Source organism: Hypanus sabinus, chromosome 9, assembly GCF_030144855.1.
Source record: "Hypanus sabinus isolate sHypSab1 chromosome 9, sHypSab1.hap1, whole genome shotgun sequence".
Lineage (NCBI taxonomy): Eukaryota > Metazoa > Chordata > Chondrichthyes > Myliobatiformes > Dasyatidae > Hypanus > Hypanus sabinus.
The window spans coordinates 29,337,118-29,360,413 of record NC_082714.1 but is presented as its reverse complement, the minus strand read 5'-3'; the positions used below and the strand labels follow the sequence as shown (position 1 = coordinate 29,360,413).

At 40.4% G+C, this 23,296-nt stretch overlaps 1 protein-coding gene across 2 annotated transcripts in view; it reads left to right on the top strand.

The window, feature by feature from the left end:
- The first annotated feature begins 10,565 nt into the window (after positions 1-10,565).
- smg1 (SMG1 nonsense mediated mRNA decay associated PI3K related kinase) overlaps positions 10,566-23,296 on the top strand; it is a 145,497-nt gene continuing 132,766 nt past the window's right edge. For both annotated transcript variants that reach the window (XM_059979383.1, XM_059979382.1), the window contains exon 1: positions 10,566-11,139. In XM_059979383.1, coding sequence (XP_059835366.1) covers positions 11,075-11,139 — 65 coding nt within the window. In that variant the 5' untranslated portion in view covers positions 10,566-11,074. The remainder of the gene's footprint in view (positions 11,140-23,296) is intronic.

Genomic DNA, 23,296 nt, shown 5'->3' with positions numbered 1-23,296 from the left:
CTACAAATTGATTGGAGATACATCCACTATTTGCATGCCACATCCTCTGCAAAAGAGTCAACTGAATGTGAATTAAGAAAGTTGCCAAATGATGCCATAACAGTGCTCAAGGATGGCACTGAAAACTCAAACATATCATGGGTAAAATATTGTTAAAGTGAAAGTGCCACACCCAGGTTTTACAAAGCCCATCCGGTTTGTTATACCATCCGTGATAACGTTGCCAGTGAAGTAGATTGCATGGAGGCAAACAGAATTATTTCAATGTTGAATGGAGCCCATGGGCAATGCCAGTTGTCCCAGCAGCCAAGAAGGAGTCTGTCAGAATCTGTGGTGATTTTGAGGTTACCATCAACCCAGTACTAAAAGTAGATCAATACTCTCTGCCCATGATAGAAGATACCTTTGCAAACCTTTCGGGAGGAAAACACTTTTGTAAAGTGGACTTAGCTGAGGCCTAGCTACAGATGGAGATGGAAGAATAGTCTAAAGTGTTTCTCACCATAAGTATGCACAAAGGGCTTTATCACTATAATAGATTTATATTTGGAGTTGCATCTGCACCTCCACTCTGGGAGAAAACTATAGAACTGGTGCTGCAAAGCTGCCTAGGCACTGAATGTTACCGAGATGACATCACTGTTACATGTAAAGATTACAAGGAGCATCTCCAAAATCTCAAGACAGTCTTAAAAAGATTAGAAGGTTATGGACTCAGAGCACAATGCAACAAGTGTAAACTATGTAAACAAAGCATCACTTATTGTGGTCACGCTATTGACACGCAAGAATTACACAAGTGTGCTGAGAAAATTCAAGCAGTGGTGGATGCGAAAAGGCCAAAGGACATGTCACAGTTGCGGTCCTTTTTAGGATTTGTCAATTGCTATAGCAGGTTCCGGCCAAACCTGACTATTGTATTCCATCCCTTCAACTGATTACTACAGATAAAGAAATGGCAATGGTCAAAACAGTGTGAGATGGCTTTATAAAAGATAAAGGAAATTGTGATGCCAGGCATTATGTTTACAGATTATGATCTAAATTGTCCAGTGAAGTTTGGGATGCCAATACATAGAAAAGAAAGGAGCTGTCAGAACCACTGCCTGCTGTCCCACAGTCAACTCCTACATTGACCATGGAGGAGGCCCCCGAACCTGAGATTGTTTCACAGCCACAAGCCTCACCTGCCAAGCAGAGTGAAACCCCGCATCCCAAACACCATCAGGAAAGACATTATTCCGCAAGAGCACGAATTCCTCCAAAGCAATTAAACCTTTAGGCCTGAATTGGACAATTTAAAATTTACTTTGCTGTGATGTCTGTATATAGTAGTTTCATTATATAGTAGACTGTGTATATACTGTAGTTGAGATGCATTTTATATTGAGTTGGAGTTTATAGCTAAGCAGGGAGGAGTGTAGTGTATTTAATATTTCAGTAATATTTGAGTAATTCTGTAAATATATTTTCATTAAGCTTTTTTTTGTTACTAGACATTTCTACTTTTTAAAATATTTATGATCATTATCAGCTGGTACTCATGTTTTTGAACCCATAAAGTTGTCCATTTTCTGCCATTCTTATAACTTAATTGTTTCTGTTTCCAGTTTTGAAGAGACACATGCTGCCCTGCTGATTTTTTAAACTCAAACTTCTTGCTGTGCACTTCTTTAAAATTGAAGGTCTTGCTACACTTCAACATGCAGTAACTTGTCTTGGGTTTGTTTCAAAAATATCTCATCACCACTGTTATGCTTTACAACTCCAAAACATCAAGTTAACTGAAAGCAAAAACATGAGCTGGGAATTACGTACCTTAGTTTCATTTTTACTTTAAGTAAGGCATGCACATATGATCTGGTGGCATGATGACGTATGCCATTTACATATAATCAACAATGTATTATGTAAACAACAAAGAATAATTAATCAAACAATTTTACTCAAATATAACTGAAATATTAAATTCACAACAGCTTATATACAGATTGATTGTATGTCCATAAAATGATGCTAGGCTGTACATAAGATGACTGACAAGAAATAAAGTAATGGTGGAGTTGGTGTGTAGAGGCATTGGTCAGCCTTGATGCTTGGGAAAGTTAACTGTTTTTCAGTCCAGTGGTCCCGGTTTGGATGGTATATGGCCTCCTCTCTGATGGAGTAGAATAAACAGTACATGAGCAGTGTGGATGGGATCCTTAATGATCTTACTGGCCCTTTTCCGACACCATTCTGTATACATGTCTTTGATGGCAGAGAAGCTGATGCCACTGATGCACCTGGCAGTTTTGACTACCCGTCATGGAGCATTCCTCTCAGTTGCAATGCAGTTTGCATACCAAGCAGTAATGCAGCTTGTCAGGATGCTCTCTACAGCGCACTTGTAGAATAGATAATAGATGTGCAAAATCCACATTCCTCAGAAAGTAGAGGTATTGGTGAGATTTCTTGGCTGTATAGGATGTGTTCTGGGACCATGAGAGATTGGGTGTGATGTGCACTCCCAGGAATTTGAAACTGGTTGCAGTGCTGTGCTACCAAGGTGGGTACGAATGGTGCAAGTTCACCTTAAGTTGATAACCATGTCCTTTGTCTGTCGACGTTAAGGAAGAAATTATTTGCTTGGTACCAGGCCTTGAGCTCTTCCACATCCTCTGTTTATGCCATCTCATTTTTGTTGGTAATGAGCCCCACCACTGACGTGTCTTTGGTGAACTCGATAATGTGATTGCTCAGGTGTTCCACTGTGCAGTCATATGTGAGCAGTGTACAGGAGAGGGCTCAGTACTCAGCCCTGTGTTGAGGATTTTGAGGAGGTAGGAATAGATGTTTATCCTGACTGTCTTAGGTCTGTTCCTTTGGAAGTCCAATACCCAACTGCACAGTGGTGTACTTAGACCGAGGAGTCGGAGTTTGTTCACCAAGGTCTGTGGGACAATAGTGTCAAAATGAAATCCAGAAAAAGCATTCTGATATTAGTGACATAAGTCATTCACATGACTCTGTGAAGATCAGACTTTCAGATGTTGCAGAATGCCAATGACTTAATTCATATCTTGTTGAGCATGTTGGAGTCATTGATTAATTAATTGATTGATTGGTCACAGCTTTCACAGTGCAGATACAATCTGATTTACTGAGTATCTCTGATTTTTAGACTGACAACATTTGCAGTTTCTTTTTGACATGTATCCAGTTTATTAGGACTGCAACCCTTAGCACTCAGCTTCACAGGTTGAGTGTTGATGACTGAAGGGCTTCTTGCAGGTCGAGGACCTTTCTCCTTTGCATCTCCTGATCAAATGTTCTCCAGAACCAAAAAAATTATGGTTCCACTTTTGCCTGGACTTTGTCACCATCACATCATGCAGCAATGAGCCTCCTCTTGAGGAAGTGAAAACTCACTTCAAAAAGCCCAAGGTTGCCTTAACTGCTGTTATCCCCACAGTGATATGCCGAGACGTTCAATGGCGAAATAGGAACTGACTGAACAGATATCATGTTCAGCCAGCACTGGGTTGCATGGATGTGGTTGACTGGTCATCAAAATATATAAAGAAAAACTTTACAGCAGCTTTTAATTAAGACCTCCAGGCACTGTTCCATGAAATTACCTCTGTAAATTGCTGACTTCTCTGTATAAATGGGATAGACCTCATCCTACCTGAAACTTTCAATCAGTTACAAAAGGCACAATTTCCTTGAACATTCAACCCCACTATCCACCTGCCCACCCAAAAGACATGGCTTTAATGTTCAGCTATAGTATGTTTAACCATTCATTACAAATTTTGCATGAGGTGATTTTTCTTTGTTGTTGTCTCTGTCTGATGTCTACGCTGGGTAGGAGTCACTTGATAAATCAGCCATCTAACCAGCTCAGACTATGATGATCAACCAGATAAATTGGTTTCGGTGCTCTTTACTGAAGACTTGACAGCAAAAAAAAGCCCCAATAGCAGTTTTGTAGCTAATAAAGAACTTCAACACAACCTACAAATTTACAGAGGGGAAGTAGGTGAGAAGAAATACCATTTATGTTGATGTAACAAACTCAGAAAATGAAGGTTTTTAAGGAAGAAGGTGGCAGTTTGTTGTCCTTTATTGCTGATGATAATATTAAACATAACATGCATGAAATTAGGGATTCATTTTAAACTGAGGGACTAATATGATTACAGTGTGATGGAATGGATTAAGAAAGCAACACATTAATCAGAAGACAATTATCAAAAAAAATTCTGTTTTATGATTTTTTAAGAACTTGATTTTGGACCACAAAATGCTTGAAATAGAAGACAAAGAATCAATTGGTTAAAAACTGTTTAAATTTGGATTTAAAATATAAAGACATGATTTCACTCCAACCAAAAAAAAATCTGCAAACGATCAAAGCTTGTTAAGATGTATATTTTTCCCCTTCCAAAGACTAATTAAAAAGCAAGGTAGAGAGAAAAGGTAAATACTGTACATTCATAATAAGCCAGACAGACTTAATAAGCATGAGTAGGTTGAGCCAAAATGGAATCTATTTACTGAAATTAAAGAATAATAAGGTAGAAGTATCAGAATGCAAAATGATAGAGGAGCAGCATACACAAAATGATGGGGGAACTCAGCAAATCAGGCAGCATCTATGGAGGGGAATAAACAGTCGACATTTTGTGTCAAGACGCTTCATCAGGAAGGCGGAAGAAGCCGAAAGAAGAAGTTGAGGGGAAGGCGGGTGGGGGAGGGGATTGTGAAGAAAGACGATGGGAGAAGATAGGTGGAAGAGGTGAAGGGCTGAGGAAGGAGGAATCTGACAGGAGAGGACAGTGGACCATGGGAGAGAGGGAAGGGGAGGTACCCAGAGGGAGGTGAAGGGCAGATGAGCAGAAGTGGTGAGAGGGGAACAACACAGAAAAGGAATCAGAGGCAGGAGAGGAAAAAAATTACCAAAATTTAGTGAAATCTATGTTCATACCATCCGATTAGAGGCTGCTCAGACAGAACATGAGGTGTTGCTCCTTAAACCGAAGCATGGCCTAATATTGACAGTAGAGGAGGTCATGGTTAGGCAGGTCAGAATGGGAGTGGATAGTTGAATTGAAATTGGTGGCCACCTGCAAATCAAGCCTTTGGTGGCGTATACAGTAAAGGTACACATATGTTGATTCCCCCAATCTATGTTGTGTCTCACTGATATACAGGAGGCCACATGAGGAAGACACTATACAGTAGATGACCCTGACAGACTCACAGGTGAAGTGTCACTTTATATAGAAGGATGGTGAGGGGGAAGAGGTCGCTGTAAAACTTGTCCCACTCGCAGGATTAAGTGCCAGAAGGGAAGGAAGCTTGGATGAAGCCGAAGAATAGCTGATTTTCCAGCAAACATTTAATTTATGAAATCTGTCAGCCACTCTGAACCACGGAGTAGGCAAGGGATTTAAGAATTATTACACCAAAATAAACAAGATTGCTTCCTGAGAACTATGCAGAATTATGATTGAAAGTAACATTAACATTAAGCATCACAGAAAAAAAACAGTAAAATTACAGAATGGTGGAGGACTTTCTCTGGTATAGGCTTTTATACGCAAACCTGAACAACCAGGAAGGAGGAACTGCTGAAGGCACATCGATCCACAGCTGACACCTGTTCTGCCTCATCTAATCTGATAATGTTTTGTAACCTGGATTTTGCATCTGATGAATTTAATGCATCTTTTATGCAAATACCATGTTAATAAATAAATTGATTCCAGATTTTTCTTGTCAATTTAGCTTACAAATTATATCATTTGAAAATCTAATAGCATGAAAAAGATTAAAGAATTAAAACATTTGACACTCAATGAAATACTACAGAATATGATGTAATGTTAACAATTAGGCTGCACAGTGAACCATCAAAAATTATGCAATCTTAAGCAAATTTTGTGCTGTGTGCATCTTTCAGTATTGATCAAGTTGCAGTCCTCGGAGTAGGGCATGTTCTGAAAAGAGATCAGAAGCCTAATGGATGAGGGGCAAAATAAGCTAGGAAGGTAAAAAGAGTAATATCTGGACAATGAGGTTGGGGAATTCGAAGATTTTTTTACAGTATTGTTATGATCTTCATGCACAGTCTGATAGGACAATTAAATCAGATTCCACAAAAGCTTCTAAATGGAAAATGTAAGCATATGTGAAACAGGGACATTTTCAAGGCTATGAGGAAAGAGCAGAGACTCTCTGCTGCATTAGTGTTTCAGAGAGCTTGTGTAGGCATAATGGGTTGAGGAGTCTCCTCTCTGTATTAGAATCAATGGCCATCAATTCAAAATTAACTGTAAGAGATTTAGAACAGAAAATCAGTGAATTGTCTGACAATTAATCATAACGCTGGAGAAATAACTTCAATAATAATTGCAGAAACAGAAGGAATGTCAACAAAGTTAGATTACATGGGAAAATGAGGGAGCAAAACAAAAGGGAGCAGGCTAGGTGACCATGCTTTGCTTATATACAAACTAAAGGCTGACACGGGACTGATCAGACTGAATACTTTGTTCATATAATGTACCTTCTATCTGGAACACTGATTCCTAAAATAAAATTCAGCATAAGTGTAAATACAGAAACCTATACTTAAGTTTCCGGCTTCCCCCACAGTCCAAAGACATAATAGTTAGTGCGTTAATTAGTCATTGTAAACTGTCCCATGATTCGGCTGAGGTTAAATTGGGAGTTGCTGGCAGCATGGCTCGGATGGTCAATTCTGCACTGTATCTCCAGACAAATAAAATAGATAAATTTTACTATCTATACAAAATAGAGTTCAAAAATCTGATGCAAAGGATACACAATTCACAAACTTATGAAAAAAGTCTCTGCTCTCAGTTACAACATCGCTGCCTTGGCCTGTTTAGATATTTTGGTTGAATGGTGCTCCATGTTCACCATACTCCAGCTTCAGCTAGTGCTCTATGATTCATCACCCGGTCTGTATCACCCCATCATTATTCAATACCTTTTTCTGTAAATAGTTTATATTCCTGTGCACAGGCCTGATGAAGGGTCTTGGCCCAAAATGCTGACTGTTTATTCTGCTTTGTTGATGCTGCTGAACCTGCTGAGTTCCTCAACATTCTGTGTGTGTTCCTTCTCATTTATTTTCTTGAAGATTCATCAATATTGTCTCTATTTCATTTCTTTATGTGCCCTTCCATCCTCTCCTGACATGTATCAATACAATTAACAAGTTCCACATTCTCACTGCTCCTTTTTTCCTGAATTTCCCATTGGATTTCTTGGTGGCTAACTTATACAGATGGCCTTCATGAGTGGAAGTGTTTTCTCAGCATCCACTCTGCAAAAGCAAGTCATTATTTCAAAGAAACACACACAAAATGCTGGAGGAAATCAGCAGACCGTCCTGAAGAAGGGTCTTGGCCTGAAACATGAACTGTTTACTCTTTTCCCTGGATGCTGCATGACCTGCCGAGTTCCTCCAGCATTCTGTGTGTGTTACTTCGAATTTCTAGCATCTATAGATTTTCTCGTTTGTGACACAGCTCTTTTAGTTCACCTTTCAGTCTTCTTTTCTCAAGACAAAAGGCCTATTTGTTCATTCTTTCCACACATACATACATATAGGTGTCTTCCTCATAGACCTTCTTTGCCCATTCTCCTGTGTTTCTAAATACTATTGATAATATTGAAGACCAGAATAATGTGCTCAACCCAATGCGGTGCATCCAAAGTTTGCTGCAGTTTCAACAGTACTGTACTTCTCTACATTCAGCAATATCCCTCTTGAACTAAACCTTAATATTTTTAATGGCCTTGCCCACTCTGGTGCAAATATTAGTAAATGATGTATTCAAACTCCAATATCCCTTTGTGTCTTAACCCCACTTGAACACGTACCTTCCAAGTCTTTCTCTCCTTCCTACCTGCATTTAATTTGTTGTTACTCGCAATATTTTGTACATTAATTAACACAATTCCGTAATTTGTTTGGGCACTCTTCAGAAAACATCACCCCCAACATATTCACTGAATCTTCTTTCTCCAATCTTAGTCATTAGTCTGCTATTTTACTGAATATCATTTGAAAGTTTAGATAAGGTATATCTATTGCATTGCTACTGTAGAATTCCTCTGTAGTTCTCCACAACAAAAAGTTAATAAGGTCAACTTGGTAGATTTTTCTCTTTTGAAATCTGTGCACACTGTTGATTTTTTATGTTTTCTATATTCTCTCCATTACTTAGGATTCCATTACCTGTTCTACTATCAGTATTAACCTGGTTGGTCTGTCATTCCCCATACATGTTCTATTTTCCTTCTTAAATATCCATGTTATGTAAGCTATCCATCAGTCTTCTGATACTACATCTTTCTAAAATAAATTATGAATATTATATCTGGCAATGCTTCCTATGACTGCTTTAGATTTTTTTAATGCGTTGATGGCATATGGACCAGGGCTTTTATTCTTGTTGTATTTGATTAGCCTATTTAATAGATCTCCTTTCCTATTTTTATTGTGTTCATTTCATTATTTATCTCATCATCCAATGTCACATCCATCTGTTTTATCTCCCTGGTAAATACTGACAACATAGCAATGACTTCTTACTTCTACCATCTCACAATTTTCCACTCCTGTCATAAACAAATGATGTTGATTGATTGAATTTCGGTTTATTGTCATTTAGAAACCACAACTGCAACGCAGTTAAAAAATGAAACAACGTTCCTCCAGAATGATATCACAAAAGCACATGACAAAACAGACTACAACAGAAAATCCGCGTAATGTTTGGCAATCACCAAATCCAGAGTCCGGAGAGGGTGCTACGTATTAATATCACACTACCATCTTAGCGCATACCCTGGAAAGGAGCTCCGAATCCACCAGACAAAACAAGACCACCCAGACACACCAAGTCAGGAGACCAACTCTACCACTCAACAAACCAAAAACTAAAGCTGCAAGACCTACACAAAACTATATAGTTACAACAGTACAAACAATAGCATAATTGATTAAAAAAAAAACAGACCATGGGCACAGTAAAAATAGTCCAAAGATGTTAAGACTATAAGTTTGAAAGAAACCACCACACAGTTTCCACAAGTCCTCAGGGTCCCGATAGACTCATCATCCCACGCAGGCGGCAGAAGGGAATACCCCTGCTATGGACTTCCACGGCATCGCCAAAACCCAGCCTCGCAGAATGGGTTTTTTTGTTTCAAGTTTCCTATTAGTATCATAATTATTTTTCTCATTAATTGATTTCTGGTTTTATCCTAATCCCACATATTCTCTTTTATCACATACTTCTTTGCCAATGATCTTAGTGAATGCCCTTTTCCTTACCCTCAGTGGTTTCTGTGCCTATCTTTGTCTCAGAAATTTGAATATGTTCTTCTAAACTCAGGTGCTATTCCAAACATTGATCATTCTTGTTCTAGATTGATGTTTCCACTATTTTACTTCATTTTATCTCCCCAAGTTCTAATCTCAACACTTTAAAATAATTTCCAAGATATTTTCTGAATAAATCTTCCAGTTGGCATTATACTGTTACATAATTTTAGTCTTGGGAATACACCATATTTGAAAGGTGCATTGTCTCAGAACTTGTGACCTGCCACTTTTTGGGCTTTGCATAGGGATTTGTAGTGATTAGAAAGTCATTGTGCCACAGTTTCTTTTGGCCAATGTGTTACAGAATCCAGACTGAGTCTAAACCAGGAGTGTCAGCTAGAAAAGTTAATTAATTGTCAGATAATGTATAAGACCATAAGACATAGGGGCAGAAATAGGCCATTTGGCCAATCGAGTCTGCTCCAAGTCTGATCCATTTTCCTCTCAGCCCCAATCTCCTGCCTTTTCCCCATAACCCTTCATGCCGACTAACCAAGAACCTATCAATCTCTGCCTTAACCATACCCAATGACTCGACCTCCATGCTTCTGTGGCAACATCACCAGATCCTGGCAGAAGTTGTTCCTCTTATCTCTGTTCTAAATGGACGTCCCTCTATTCTAAGGCTAAGGCTTTATTATAGGCAAGAAAGAAAATAGATCATTGGGACTGTGGGGGAGATAAAACAAACAAAGAATTAAAGAATACAGAATGATTCTGTTTTCAAAATTCTCCTATTTTAATTAACTACAGACAAGACTTCCCCTTACTTTGTGGTTTATTAATTGTTTGACACTATAACTGTGTTTCTCCTGAATTTAAAAAAATTAGTAATTTACTCATAAGTACAATTAGTGAGTTCTTCATGTTTTTGCGTAAATCAACTCAATTAGCAATTTCTTTCTCAAAAGGTTATGTCTCACCCTTGAAAAGTCTGGAAATATAGATGACTTTGGGCCCACCGAGACTGACTATTAACCGCCCTCTGAGATGATGTAGGCGACATTAAAAAACAATGAATACTGGCCTTGACAATGACATACACATTTTGTGAATGAGTACACCTTAGGTTCATCTGTGCTTGTTGTCCAATTTACCCTATTTTTCCCACTGTAAATTCCAGGCCTAATTTTGATCTCATTAGTCTACTTCAAAGTACCTCTTGTTGACATGACAAAGCAAAAGCGTGGCGAATGGCTTTCAATGTTCCTTCAGTTGAACCAGCGTCAGTGATATTATAATAGTCGCAGTAAACGTTGCCAGGTCTGCCTTGAGGAGGTTACCCTACATGGTGACTCTCCAGTCGGACACACGTGTTGACACCTATTGGCGGGGAGGTGCAGCATCGGCTTCCCGTCACGTGGCTGCTCCCAGCATCCCCCGCTCCATTCCAGAGAAGGAGCTGCTGCCGCTGCCGCCGTCGCCGCCCGATTTCAGCCGCCCGCTTGCCGAGCGGAACCGAAAGTCGCGCCTGCAGCTCAGCCGCTGTCCGGGGGAAGGGGTTTCAGGCTCCAGTCCCACGGCGTTCTGTCCGACGCTCCGTCAGCCAGGGTCCGCCCGCCTGCCTCCCCTCGGCTCGCCTCGTCTCCCAACTGCAAACGGATCCGACTGGGGGTGGCAGGCGCACCTTTCGAAGGCGGATGACATGTTGTTGGGAAGGTAATGAGCCAAAGACCCCTGAGCACTCGGTTGAACAAGCGGCAGCGCTGGAATGACTGGGACCCAAGGTGAGTGAGCGGAACGCGGCCTAAAGAAAGCGGTGGGGCTCCCCATTTCCCACCCACCCGCCGTCGGCAGACGCCCACCCTCTGCCGGAGGACACCCCGTGCCCGAAATTCGACACTCCCGGAAGAATGTACAAGTCCTGAGCAACCTCCCAATGGCTCCATCAGCGTTAGCTACACCACGGGTTCCGTCTCTTCTGGAGTTCGAGGCTGTGCTCAGGGCCTAGTGCTGTCAAACACAATGCGCTGGCTGTGATATGTTGGTTTGTCTCAGCGTGTGGTTATCGCGTTGTAAATATCACACGAAAGCTTTTTAATGTTTAACGTAAGTGGCAACGAGGTGGTAATGGAGAGTGGTTTCGATTCAGTAATTTGGTACAGCGCATGCTGTTATTGCGAGAGTACACAATATTTTAATCAATGATCTTGCTTGAGCTTACATTTCACCAAAATATGGCTATATTATTTTGGAATTATTGTTAATTCAAGTGTGATTAGTGAAGTTCATAATGTATTACTCTAACGCTTATTGGCATTTTGACTTTTGTTGTAATGCTTCTCTATTTGACAACTGACGGGAGCATTTCATGCACAGTGGCAAGTCCTGGACACATTCGAGTTTAATCTTTATTCACAGATGCATAAATGTTGCATTCTAACTTGACCAGATAATTGCATAAACGTGGAACTTTCCAAATGCAAAACACTGCAAACGATGGGCATGGAAAGTGAAGGTAAAAACTGCTTGAAGTATTCAGGAAGTCAGATAGCATGTGCTACAAGAGAAATGTTTCAAGTTGATCAGTTCTTCCAACACTGCCTGACCTGAGTACTTCCAGCACTTTGTGTTTAGTCCTCTCCAAAAATCAGTCTGCGTTGTATGTGATCTAAAAATTCATCTTTTTTGTAATATGAGTATTCTGCTTAGACTTAAATTTTAACTTGCAAAATTGCGGACAGTGTATGTGGTTCTACTTCTGCCCCTGAGTCAGATGTTATTTACTATGTGAAATTAAAAACAATACCAAAGCAAGACAAGTCAGATCTGGATTTTTCTAAAAAATTCCTGGAGAAGTTTCTACTGAATTGAGTTGGTTTTGTGTTTCGAAATGGAGGCTGAGGGACTGCAGTATATAAAGGTAAATAGTTTTAGCAAATTCCCCTTGAATACCAGTTTGATATCACAATTTGAGCTGCTACCATAACATATTCAAAATTGACAGTATTGAAAATGTGTGTCTCATAGTGTATTTATCTATATTTTTTTTAAAAAAAATCACATGTTGGAAACAATCAGTGTGAAAAGAAGAAAAAAAGTTAATTTATGCTGGTTATGGTCATCAGAGCTTGCTTGTTCAGGATCATTTAGATACGAGGGTGGAATTTGAAATAGTGAAGTGGAATTTGAGTTGAAAGCCACTTGGGATGAATTAGAGCCTAGCATTTTGTAAGCAAAGAGATGTGCTAGTGAAAGTGAGTTTTGGTCAAAAGCTGGTAGGGGAAATATATCATCTGAGGTGAACAAATCAAAAGAGAGCTATGGAGCAGAGGCAAAATTCAAGGTCACTATTTCTGCTATGGAAGTGACTATGTATTTATTCATTAGTAAATGAAGGACAGGAAAACTGTAAATGCTGCAAACAAACACTCAAATAGGATAGCACTGAGTTCCAAGGAAAGAGACCTTCCTTGGAACTCCAGTGTTATCTAAAAATGTACTTAGTCTGAACTTCCAGTTGTCTTGATTTGGTCAAATCACAGCTTTTCATAGAGCAAACACGAAGAAATCTGCAGATGCTGGAAATTCAAACAACACACACAAAATGGTCAGTCCTGACGAAGGGTCTCGGTCCGAAATATCAACAGTGCTTCTTCCTATAGATGCTGCCTGGCCTGCTGTGTTCCACCGGCATTTTGAGTGTGTTTTCACAGCTTTTCATAGTTTTTTTTAAATGTTGCAAATTAATAGTTGTTGATGGCATGGGGTCTTTAGAGGGGATTTTGGAAATTTATTTCTGAAAATGTATATGGATGTACTGACAATGAAGCCAAAGAAATCATTCTAATGTGAGGTTGTATTGGAAACCCCGTGAACTTTATGCATTATCTCACTATAGAGTCTGACATCAGCATCTTATCACAATTCGTATTACAAAAAACATTTAAGGATGATTTAACTTGGCAGTGATGAATCCAGCTGCTGTTCTTTGTAACTATATCCACTGCCATTCTTTCTAACACACTCGTTTCTTAGGATTTACTGCAATTCTTAATTTTTCTGCTATGTTTAGCATATTTCTTGGCTTTAAAACACTTGGATTCATTATCAGCGTGAGTGCATATCACCCTCTCTTGGATGGGGACATATTTCATATGGGTAAACTTGGTCTCTGCCCAATCATAAATATTTGCTTTGTTTTCTCCATCTTCTGCCCAAATCTACAATTAAAAATGCAATTTCTGTGTGATCTGCTGTTTACCACTGGTCTTTCGTTTTGCATTTCTGGACATTTGTTCACCTGCTTGAAATTTTACATTATATGCTGCACTAGCTTTGTTACATCTTGGTCTGGATTGTTCAACTGCATTGTTTTTTTATCTTATTCCCTTGAATTCTGATAGAGCAGAATCAGTATCTTTGTCGATGTTTGAAATGATTCTTCTAGCATGCCTGCCCTTATGGATTCTCAAAGCGTTTACTTATCACCCTCCACTGCTCTTGTGGTTGACCACTCTGACTTGTTGAGGTGTGCTTCAATTATTCTTCTAGTCCAGGGGTTCCCAACCTGGGGTCAACAGACCTATCAGTTAATAGTTGGGGTCCATGGTGTTTTTTTAAAAAAAGGCTTAGGAGTCCTGCTCTAGTATGTTGGATTTGTTACAGCCTGCAGATGGATCGCTGAAATCCAGTTCAGCTTCAATCTTCAAGTGCGGCCATCATAAATAGAGATTAGGAATACCAAAATTAATTGTCAGTTTGCTGGGGGGGGGTGGGGGTGGTATTAAAGCCTTTCCAGTGATCAGCAAGATATAGAAATACAGAAATGTAGGCATATCAGAGAGATGCAATAAAAGTAGTGTATTCATACTGGGGAATTCTGGTATTGAGGGAAGATACTGAATGGCAGATTCGTAGTGCAATACAGCGTGGATACAAGCCATTTGATCTAATCAGTCCATGGTGCCCAAGCAGATGGTCTCAATTTCCTGAGTTTGGCCAATGCCCACCTAAACCTTGCCCCTTCATGTGCTTCTTCATTGATACTAATGAAACTGCTTCAACCACTTCTGGCAGTTCATCCCATGTACTCACCATTTTGTGTGTAAAATGTTGCCCCTTCGATCATATTTAAATCTTTCCCTTTTGCCTTAACCCCATGCACCCAATTTTGAACCCCCCTACTATGGGGGCAGGGGAAAAGACTGTTACCATTGGGTTATCTATGGGCCTCATAATTTTAAACACTTATATCAGGCTGCCCTTCATTCTGCTATATTCCAAGAAATGAAGACCAAGTCTGACCAATCTCGCCTCTAACTCTGCCCCTTGAATCCTGGCAACATCCTTGTAAATCTTTTCTCAATGTTTTCTGCATTATCCTAGATGGATCTTCAAGTAAGGCCATTATAGATAGAGATTAGGAATACCAAAATGAATTGTCGGGGGTGGGGGGAAGGATATTACAGCCTTTCCAGTGATCAACAAGATATAGAAATACAGAAATGTAGGCCTATCAGAGAGATGCAATAAAAGTCGTGTATTCACACTGGGGAATTTGCATTTCTCAAATAAGAACTAAATTGTCTTCATAGTTATAAGCACAGGGGCAACTTTTTTTGAGTCATCTAGAACTTTTTGACAGTATGTTGATAGGAGGGAAGGAATATTATTGGATCTTGGAAAATGTAGCTTTTCAAGTGGAGGGAGTGTAGTGTCAGTGGGTAATCATTTTAGAAATGTTCATTTATTTTAGTAGTTATGGATAAGGAACAAGATAGACCAGCAGTGAATGTCTAAAATTGGAGGAATGCCATTTTCTTTATTATAAGGGAGGATCTGGTAAAGATTGATTAGGATCATCTGGTAGGCATGTTTCCATTTGCACTGGCAGGAATTCAAAGGAGAAAGAGCAATAGTTCAAGAGCATCCTGTTCTGTCAGAGTAAAATACAGGAGTACAAGTATAGGAAACTGGATGTTGAAGGATGTTGAGGGTTGGAATTGGATTGGGGGGGGGGGTGATAAAAAAAACCCATGACAGGCAATCTCAACTAATAACATAAGACAAAAGCAACACACATGAGATAAGATGAAACTTTATTTATCCCAAAGGAAATTATTGTGGCAAGGTTCCTCAGCTAGAAATATACACTTTAAAATACAAAATGAAAGCATTGAGATATGAAAGAATATATAAAATGTGCATTAAAAAGTAATAGTGCAAAATATAGATGTGCAATGTAACCATATACTTGTATACTTAAGAAGGGAGTTGTAGAGTCTTGCAGCCACAGGGAGAAAAGATCTTCTGTGGTGTTCAGTGATGCACCTCGATGGGATCAGTTTGTTACTAAAGTGCCCCTCTGTTTGTTCAGTATGTCATGGAGGGGTGAGAGGGATTGTCCGGAATGCTCTGTAGCTTCTGCAACATCATTCTCTCAGAAACAAATACTAGGGAATCCAGTTCTACCCCCAGAACAGAACCAGCCTTCCTGACGAGCTTATCAATCTTCTTGGTGTCAGCTGCTTTCACCCTGCTGCCCCAGCAGACTACAGCATGGAATAAATGCTGGCCATCACTGAGTCATAGGACATCAGCATGGTACTGCAGATGTTGAATGGCGAAAGCCTCCTTAGGAAGTACAGTTGGCTCTGTCCCTTCTTGTACAGAGCTCCTCCACTTTTAGTTCAGTCCAAATTATTGTCCAGGTGGTCCCAAGTTTTTGTAGTCTCAAATGACTTCCACATCCATTCCCTTGATGAAGATGGGAATACAAACTCCCTTGTCTTAGTGATGTTGAGCTGCAGGTGATTTAGTCCACACTGCTCAACAAAGTTGTCCACCGCTCTTCCGTACTCAGCCTTTTGACCTCGGCTGATACAGCCCACAACTGCCAAATCGTCTGAAAACTTCCGCAGGTGGCAGGATCCAAGTTGTATCTGAAGTCCAAGGTGTAGACAGTGAACAGGAAGGGGGACTGAATAGTCCCCTGGGGAGCCTCTGTATTGCTAACTGTAGTGTCCGATACACAGCTCTGCAATCTCACGTACTGTGGCCGTCTTCGTCTCCAATATGTAGTTGGTCCAGTGATGGATTTACGATGGTCCAGAGATGTCAGGACCAGTCTTTCGAATGATTTCGTAACGTGTGAGGTTAGTGCCACTTTCCTGTAGCCACTGGGATGTGTCATCGTGGATGCTGGAACTAGGCAGGATGTTTTCTACATCCTGTGGTGGACCCTCACCACACTCAGGCTCAGATTAAAGATGTATTGAAAGACTGCACAGCTTGAGTACCTTTGGGCTGATGCCGTCCAGGCCCACAGCCTTTGCTGGGTAAAGTCTGCTGAGCTCTTTCTCCTTGCATGCTCAGCAGTGACTGTGTGGTCATTAACTCTCTGGTGTCCTCGGACAGAGACGGATGAGAGACTCTTCAGAAGTATTTTAAAGTATCGAGAGATGCTTGGAAAGAAAATATGGATGGGTGAGGGGGGGGTCACTCAAAATCACTCGTGAACAGGATTAAGGTAAATATAGAAATGTTCTATAAGTTTTAAGGGTAAGAAAAAATAACCAAGGAAAACTAAAGTTTATTAGGTACAATGGGCAGTCTATGCACAGCTAGAAGGATCACCTGAAGCCCCAAGTGAACACTTTTCATTGGCTTTCACAAAGGAAACGTTATGTGGTTGAAGTGGTAGGTGCAAGTCTTCTCTAAATATCCATGCATCTGCAGCGAGTCAACTACCATAAGGCAGCCAGGCCAGATAGTATCCTGGGCCGAGTACTCAGGGAGTGTGTACATCAGCTCACTGACGTCTTCATGGGATTCTTCAACACTTCTTCATTCTGGCTGCTGTTTCCGCATGGTTCAAATCCCTTCTTCATCTCTTCAGCAAAGAACTCCACACTTTCAGAACTATATGACTACTGCCTTTGCGGCACTGATGTCTGCCGTTTGGTGCTTTGAATGGCTGGTAATGGCACACATCAAAAACTCCATTCCTGTCACGGTGGGCACTCAGCAGTTTGCTTTGTGACAGAACTGCTGTACAGCAGATGCAATAGCATCTGTCATGCACCTGGCCCTGACATCTAGAAAACAAGGACACTTGTGTCAGAATGCTGATTCTGAATTTCATTTTGGCATTCATCACTATTGTCCCATGGACCTTTACACCACTGTACAACTGTGTGTTGGACTTCTTAAGGAACACTTCAGTCTGGATACACAACTGCTCTTCCCTCCCCATCATCCTCAGCATGGATGACCCCAGGGTAGTGTGCTGAGCCCACTGCTGTATACACTTCTCATGCGTGACTGCACAACCAAACACCCGAGTAATCACGTTGTCCAGTTCACTGATGACACAACAGTAGTGGGGCTCATCACCAACAAGGATGAGATACAGAGAGGAGGTAAAAGAACTTGAGGTCTGATGCCAGACAATTAACCTCTTCCTTAATGTTAACAAGAAAGGAAATGGTTATCAGCTTCAGGAAAACTCACACGTCTCTTTACATCAGCGGCTCAGCAATGGAAGCTGCAAGCAGTTTCAAACTCTTGGCTGGACTATACTCACGTCATCCTATAGAGAGCACCCTCAAAAGCTGCATCACTGCATGAAATGGAAACTACACTGCAGCAGACAGGAAGTTTCTACAATAGGTAGTCAAAACCACCCAAAACATCACCAGCCTACCCACCATCAAGTACACATAAAGAAAGGTGCCGGAAAAAGGCCAATAACATGGACTGTTTGTCCCACTCTAATGAGGGAGGAGCCTATATAGCATCCACGCCATGACCGCAGGATTCAAAAACAGTTACTTTCCCCAAGTATGGGGCTGGACAACACCTCCAACTATTAACTTACCTCTCCATACTCCCAACAACCATTCCTGTCAATCATCTCATTTCCAGACACTTATACATCTTCTGTCACTTTAGGACATACAATTTATTTATAAGCTATCTTGTGTTTTTATTTTTCATTATTAGTATGTTCTTTATCTTTTTTTGTACAGCATGGGATCCAGAGTAACAATTATTTCATTCTCCTTTACACTTCTATACTGGAACTGACATTAAGCTATCTTGATAAGAAAGACATGCTCAATGCCTTGGCAGACTTGAAATTAGATAAATCCCTAGGACTGGCTAGGATTCATCCCACCCTGCTATGGTTGCTGGGGCTGTGGATTAAATTTTCAAATCTTCACTGGCCACAAGTGAGGTATCTGATAAAGATGAGCTTTATTTGTCATAATAAGCTGAAACATACAATGAAATATGTTTGCATCCTCTCGGCACTGACATAGTATGCCCACAACTTACTAACCTTAATGCAAGACAGCAAACCTTTTCAAGAAAGGCTACAGGACAAAGGCTGGTCACTTTAGACCTGTGAACCTAATATCAGTGGTAGGGAAGTTACTGGCAAAAAATTTTAAGGAAGTTGATTAATGATCATTTGGAAATATCTAGGGATAGCCAATAAGGGTTTGTCAAGTACTGATGTTGTCTGACTAATTAGACTGAATTTGTTAGCAATAACAAGGTGTGTAGATGAGGACCGGGTGGTAAATATAATTTACATGGATTCGAGTAACTTTTTAGACAAGGTTCAGAGCAAGTTGGGAAACTGATTCCAAAATTCCAAAAACATAGAAGACAGGGCGCCGGTAAGCGTTGATTTTTGCAATTATTTGATTCTTGCTGTTTGTGATGTACACGAATGGCTTGGATGTGAAGGTGCAAGGCATTTGCAGATGACACAAACGTTGGCGATTTGTTTATTGTTTTCAAAGGAGCCTTGAGTTGCAAAGGGAGGTTGATGTGCCAATGTTATAGGCTGACAAATGGAATGTGGAGTTTAATTCAGATAAAATCAGGGGATATACAGTCTTTTGAGATGTATAATGAGATGTACATGCATTTTGATTAGTAGCGTCTGGGGGGTGGTATTGAGCAGCAGAGGCCTTTGATCTTTGCAAGTGAACCACAGATAAATAATGTAGTTACAAAGGTAAATAGGATACAAGTTTTCATTAGTCGGGGTATAGGATTCACAAGGAGGTTATGCTCCAACTTCGTGAAACCTTAGTTATAGAGTCTTTCAACACTGAAAATAGTCCTTTATTATATGTGTTCGTGCTGACCAAGGTGTATATTCAAGCTATTCTATTTCCCAGCCATTAGCCCATGTCCCTATAAGCTCTTTGTCATTCATATACCTGTTCACACACAGTTTAAATGTATCTAATGTACTTGCATCAGTCCCTTCAGTAGCTGGTTCCATATCTACCAATCACTTCGTAGATATGTGGAATATTTCACAATGGCTTCTGGTTAATCGGGCCATTGGTTAATCGAGGCAGCCGCTTATTTGGGACAGTTCCATACCCTGACTAATGAAAGCTTGTATCCTATTTGCCTTTGTAACCATATTATTTATCTGTGTTGCACCTTCAAGAGTCAGTAGACTTGAATTCCAAGAACAAAATCAAGCTGAGAGAATATCCAGGATTCCCTTTGTTTATTTGGGATCCATGCTGCTTAATTGGGACAGGAGACTGTTGCTGAACTATTTCTAACTAGTGTCAGTCATGTGTAGGTCTTATGGCTACACCATGCTCAGAGTGAGCAGTTTTTAAAATAGCATCACGTGTATTTGTGTTCAAAAAGCAGGATTTTTTTGTTACTGATAGTTGGCAAGTAGTAAGCAGTACAACAATTCAGAACTGCTTTGTTCACTGTAGTTCAAAGCATTGAGGCTTGGAGATACCAGAAAAAGGCCGGGAGTCAAAATCAAACTATTTCTCTACTCTATGTTAAGAACTATGAAGAATTTAAAGGCATCAACAATCATCATGAATGTTACAATTAAAATGACAATTTGGAAGATGCAATTATCAGAAGCACTAGGTGTCTGCTGATTTTGTTCATTTATAGTCAATCAAAAAAACATGTCAGCATATGCTGAATGAATTCCTCTGCCAATAACTTGAGAACTAATATAGTTCTAGAGCTACAACACTGCCTAGTTTTGGTAGTGTTCTAATTTATTCTGTATTTCATTTAAATACTTAATTTGCTGCTCAGTTAAGCTGTAGTTTTTTTTTAATATACCTTTTTAACTATTTACATGAAACAGATGCTCAGTTGAGCTAAAATATGCTGATCCTGTGCGCAACAGTAACTGACATCCGCTGTATTTCTGAGATCACCCCTTAGTCTTCTACTCTCTAAAGAGTTGAGTTTCAACTGTTGTTTAATCACCAGGGTGACTGAAGCTTGACACTTTACTCCAAAAGTTACTTCACCAATCACAGCAGAAACTCCAAAATTCAGTATTTGATGCCCTGACTGACAAAGGCCATCAAGGCAAAAGCCATTGTCACAGCCCTGTCGCCTGACGTGACGTACCACGGTAGCACAGCAGTTAGCGTAACACTTGCAGCTCAGAGCGTCAAAGTTTTGAGTTCAGTTTAAGGATTTTATATGCAATCTCTTCCCCCCCCCCCCCCACCCCCAGGTGGATTGTGTGGGTTTCCTCCAGCTGCTCTGGTTTCCTCCCACAGTCCAATGACATACTGGTTGGTAGGTTAAGCGGTCATTGTACGTTATCCCATGAGTAAGTTGGGGTTCAATCAGGGATTGCTGGTGGCACGGCTTGAAGGTCTATGAGGAGTATTTTATGTAGTATCTTTAAACAAATAAACTCCACTTTAAGTGAACTATACACTTGTATTGTCAAGTCCTCTCAGTTCTACAATGCTACCCATTCCTATGTTAAGTTACTCTGTTGATTTGTCTTTCAAAATGTAACACTTCACACTGGCTTGAATGAAATTCCATGAGCTATTCTGCAGTCTACCTACCCAGCTTATCAAGATCCACCTGTAACTCTTCATACTTATCACTTTCTACAACACTATTTTACTGCAAACTTACTAACTATTCCTCATCCTTATCCCTCTTTTTATCAAATGTGCTCTGGAAAATGTCCTTGATATATAGAGGTCCCAACTCTGCAGGGTGTGATACTGGATCTCCTATTAGGCATTGAGATAGAGCAGGTGACAGAAGTGTGAATAGCAAGCATTGAGTCCAGTGATCATAATTCCATTAGTTTCAAGATAATTCTGGAGAAAGATACTGAGATTCGAAATATTTAAAAAAAAGGCACATTTATAAGGAGCTCTACCATAAGAAAGCATCATCTGTCATCAAGGATTCTCCTCTCTCCCCCCCCCCCCCCCACCAAGTGGACCAATCACAGTTGTTGCGGTCTGCGTTGCCGTGACGCGTGAGTTACTTTTTTGAGGAGGTGCACGTCACCCTACGGCGTAGGGTACACGGTACCTACGGCATCGATGTGACGCACAAGTATAAATCAGCCTTTAGTAAATGGGAGAGTGCAAATGTACAGTGTGTGTGGGTTTCTGTTAGAATAAAATGTGAAGTGTGCAGGTTTAGGGAACCTTGGTATGTGAGGAACGTTGAAACCTTGTTTTAAGAAGGAAGTGCATTGCAGATATAGTCAGCAAAGAACAATTGAAGTAATTTAGCATAAGAAATGCAAGAGAGCACTTGAGAGAGAAATCATGAGGGCCAAAAGAAGACATGAGGTTGCTCTAGCAGACAAGATGGAAAATTCCAAGGACTTCCATAGATACGTTAAGAGTAAAAGGACAGCAATAGACAAAATTGGTCCACTTGATGATCAGCATGGTCATCTATACATGGAGTTGAAAGAGATTGGGGAGAGCTTAATTGGATTTTTTTTAACATCTGTATTTACTCAGGAGATGGACACAGTCCATAGGACTGAAGCAAAATAATAAGGACAGTATCTAGATTCCAGAATAGGAGGTGCTTGCTGTCTAGAGGTAAATTAGGGTGGCTAAGTCCCCAGGGATTTCCACAATGGACTGCCCCAGCCCTGGCTGGAGGATCTTCACTTAGAAGGCGTATGAAGTTGTATGATGAAATCAGAAGCCACAGGGCTGATCAGCCTTCTATCGGACCCGGACAGAGAACTCTGAAATGCTGTTGGCAGCCTATGCCCCAGTAGGAGTGGTGGGCTGAAGTTGTCCCCAGGGCCTGAACTGGCAGATAGAAAGCTATGCTAGCTACCCCTCATCAACCTCTACCTTTCCAAATGTAAGTATGTCTTATAATTGCCAAGCCTTGTAATTAGCCCTTAAAGGCACAAAATTTACAATCCTTCAGTCTTCTAGCACCTCATCAGAGGGTAGTGATGTAAGTATCTCAGTGAGGGATAATATAGTTTATTCTTAGTTTCCCATAATGTCTTGTCAGGACTTGAAGATTTGTCTCCCTAATACGTGTTAACACATGCAACACCTTTCCTACTGTAACATTGTCTGCTCCCAGACATTGGCAGGTTCCCAAAACTTCACATCTTTGTGGTAAAATCAGATCTCAGCTGGAGTACTGGACAATTCTGGTCACCAGACCACAGTGAGTATGTAGGGGAGATTAATCAAGACATTGCCTAGCATGGAATATTTCAATTACGAGAGACTGGAGAAGCGAGATGTGTTCTCCCTAGAGTGTGAAGGGACAGTGATTATAGATAGCATTGACTGTAAAAAAAACTTTTCTTCGTATTAGAAGGAGATAAATCTACAGGGCATAAACTTGGGGAAAAAGGGACAAGTGAAGAGTATATGAGAGGAAAAGGAAGAGATTGTTGGGGCTATAACTTAGATTTTGAAATCTTTGCTGGCCGCAAGTGAGGTACCAGATGACTGTGGGATAGCAAACATTTTTAAGAAAGGCAGTAGGTGCAGTTTCACAGAGTGCTAAGTACTTGGAATGTACCACCTGAGAGTGGTGGAAATTGGTTCACTGACAGTGTCGAGACGAACAGTTGAATTGCTCATGTGCATGGAACAGGGCACACTGCTT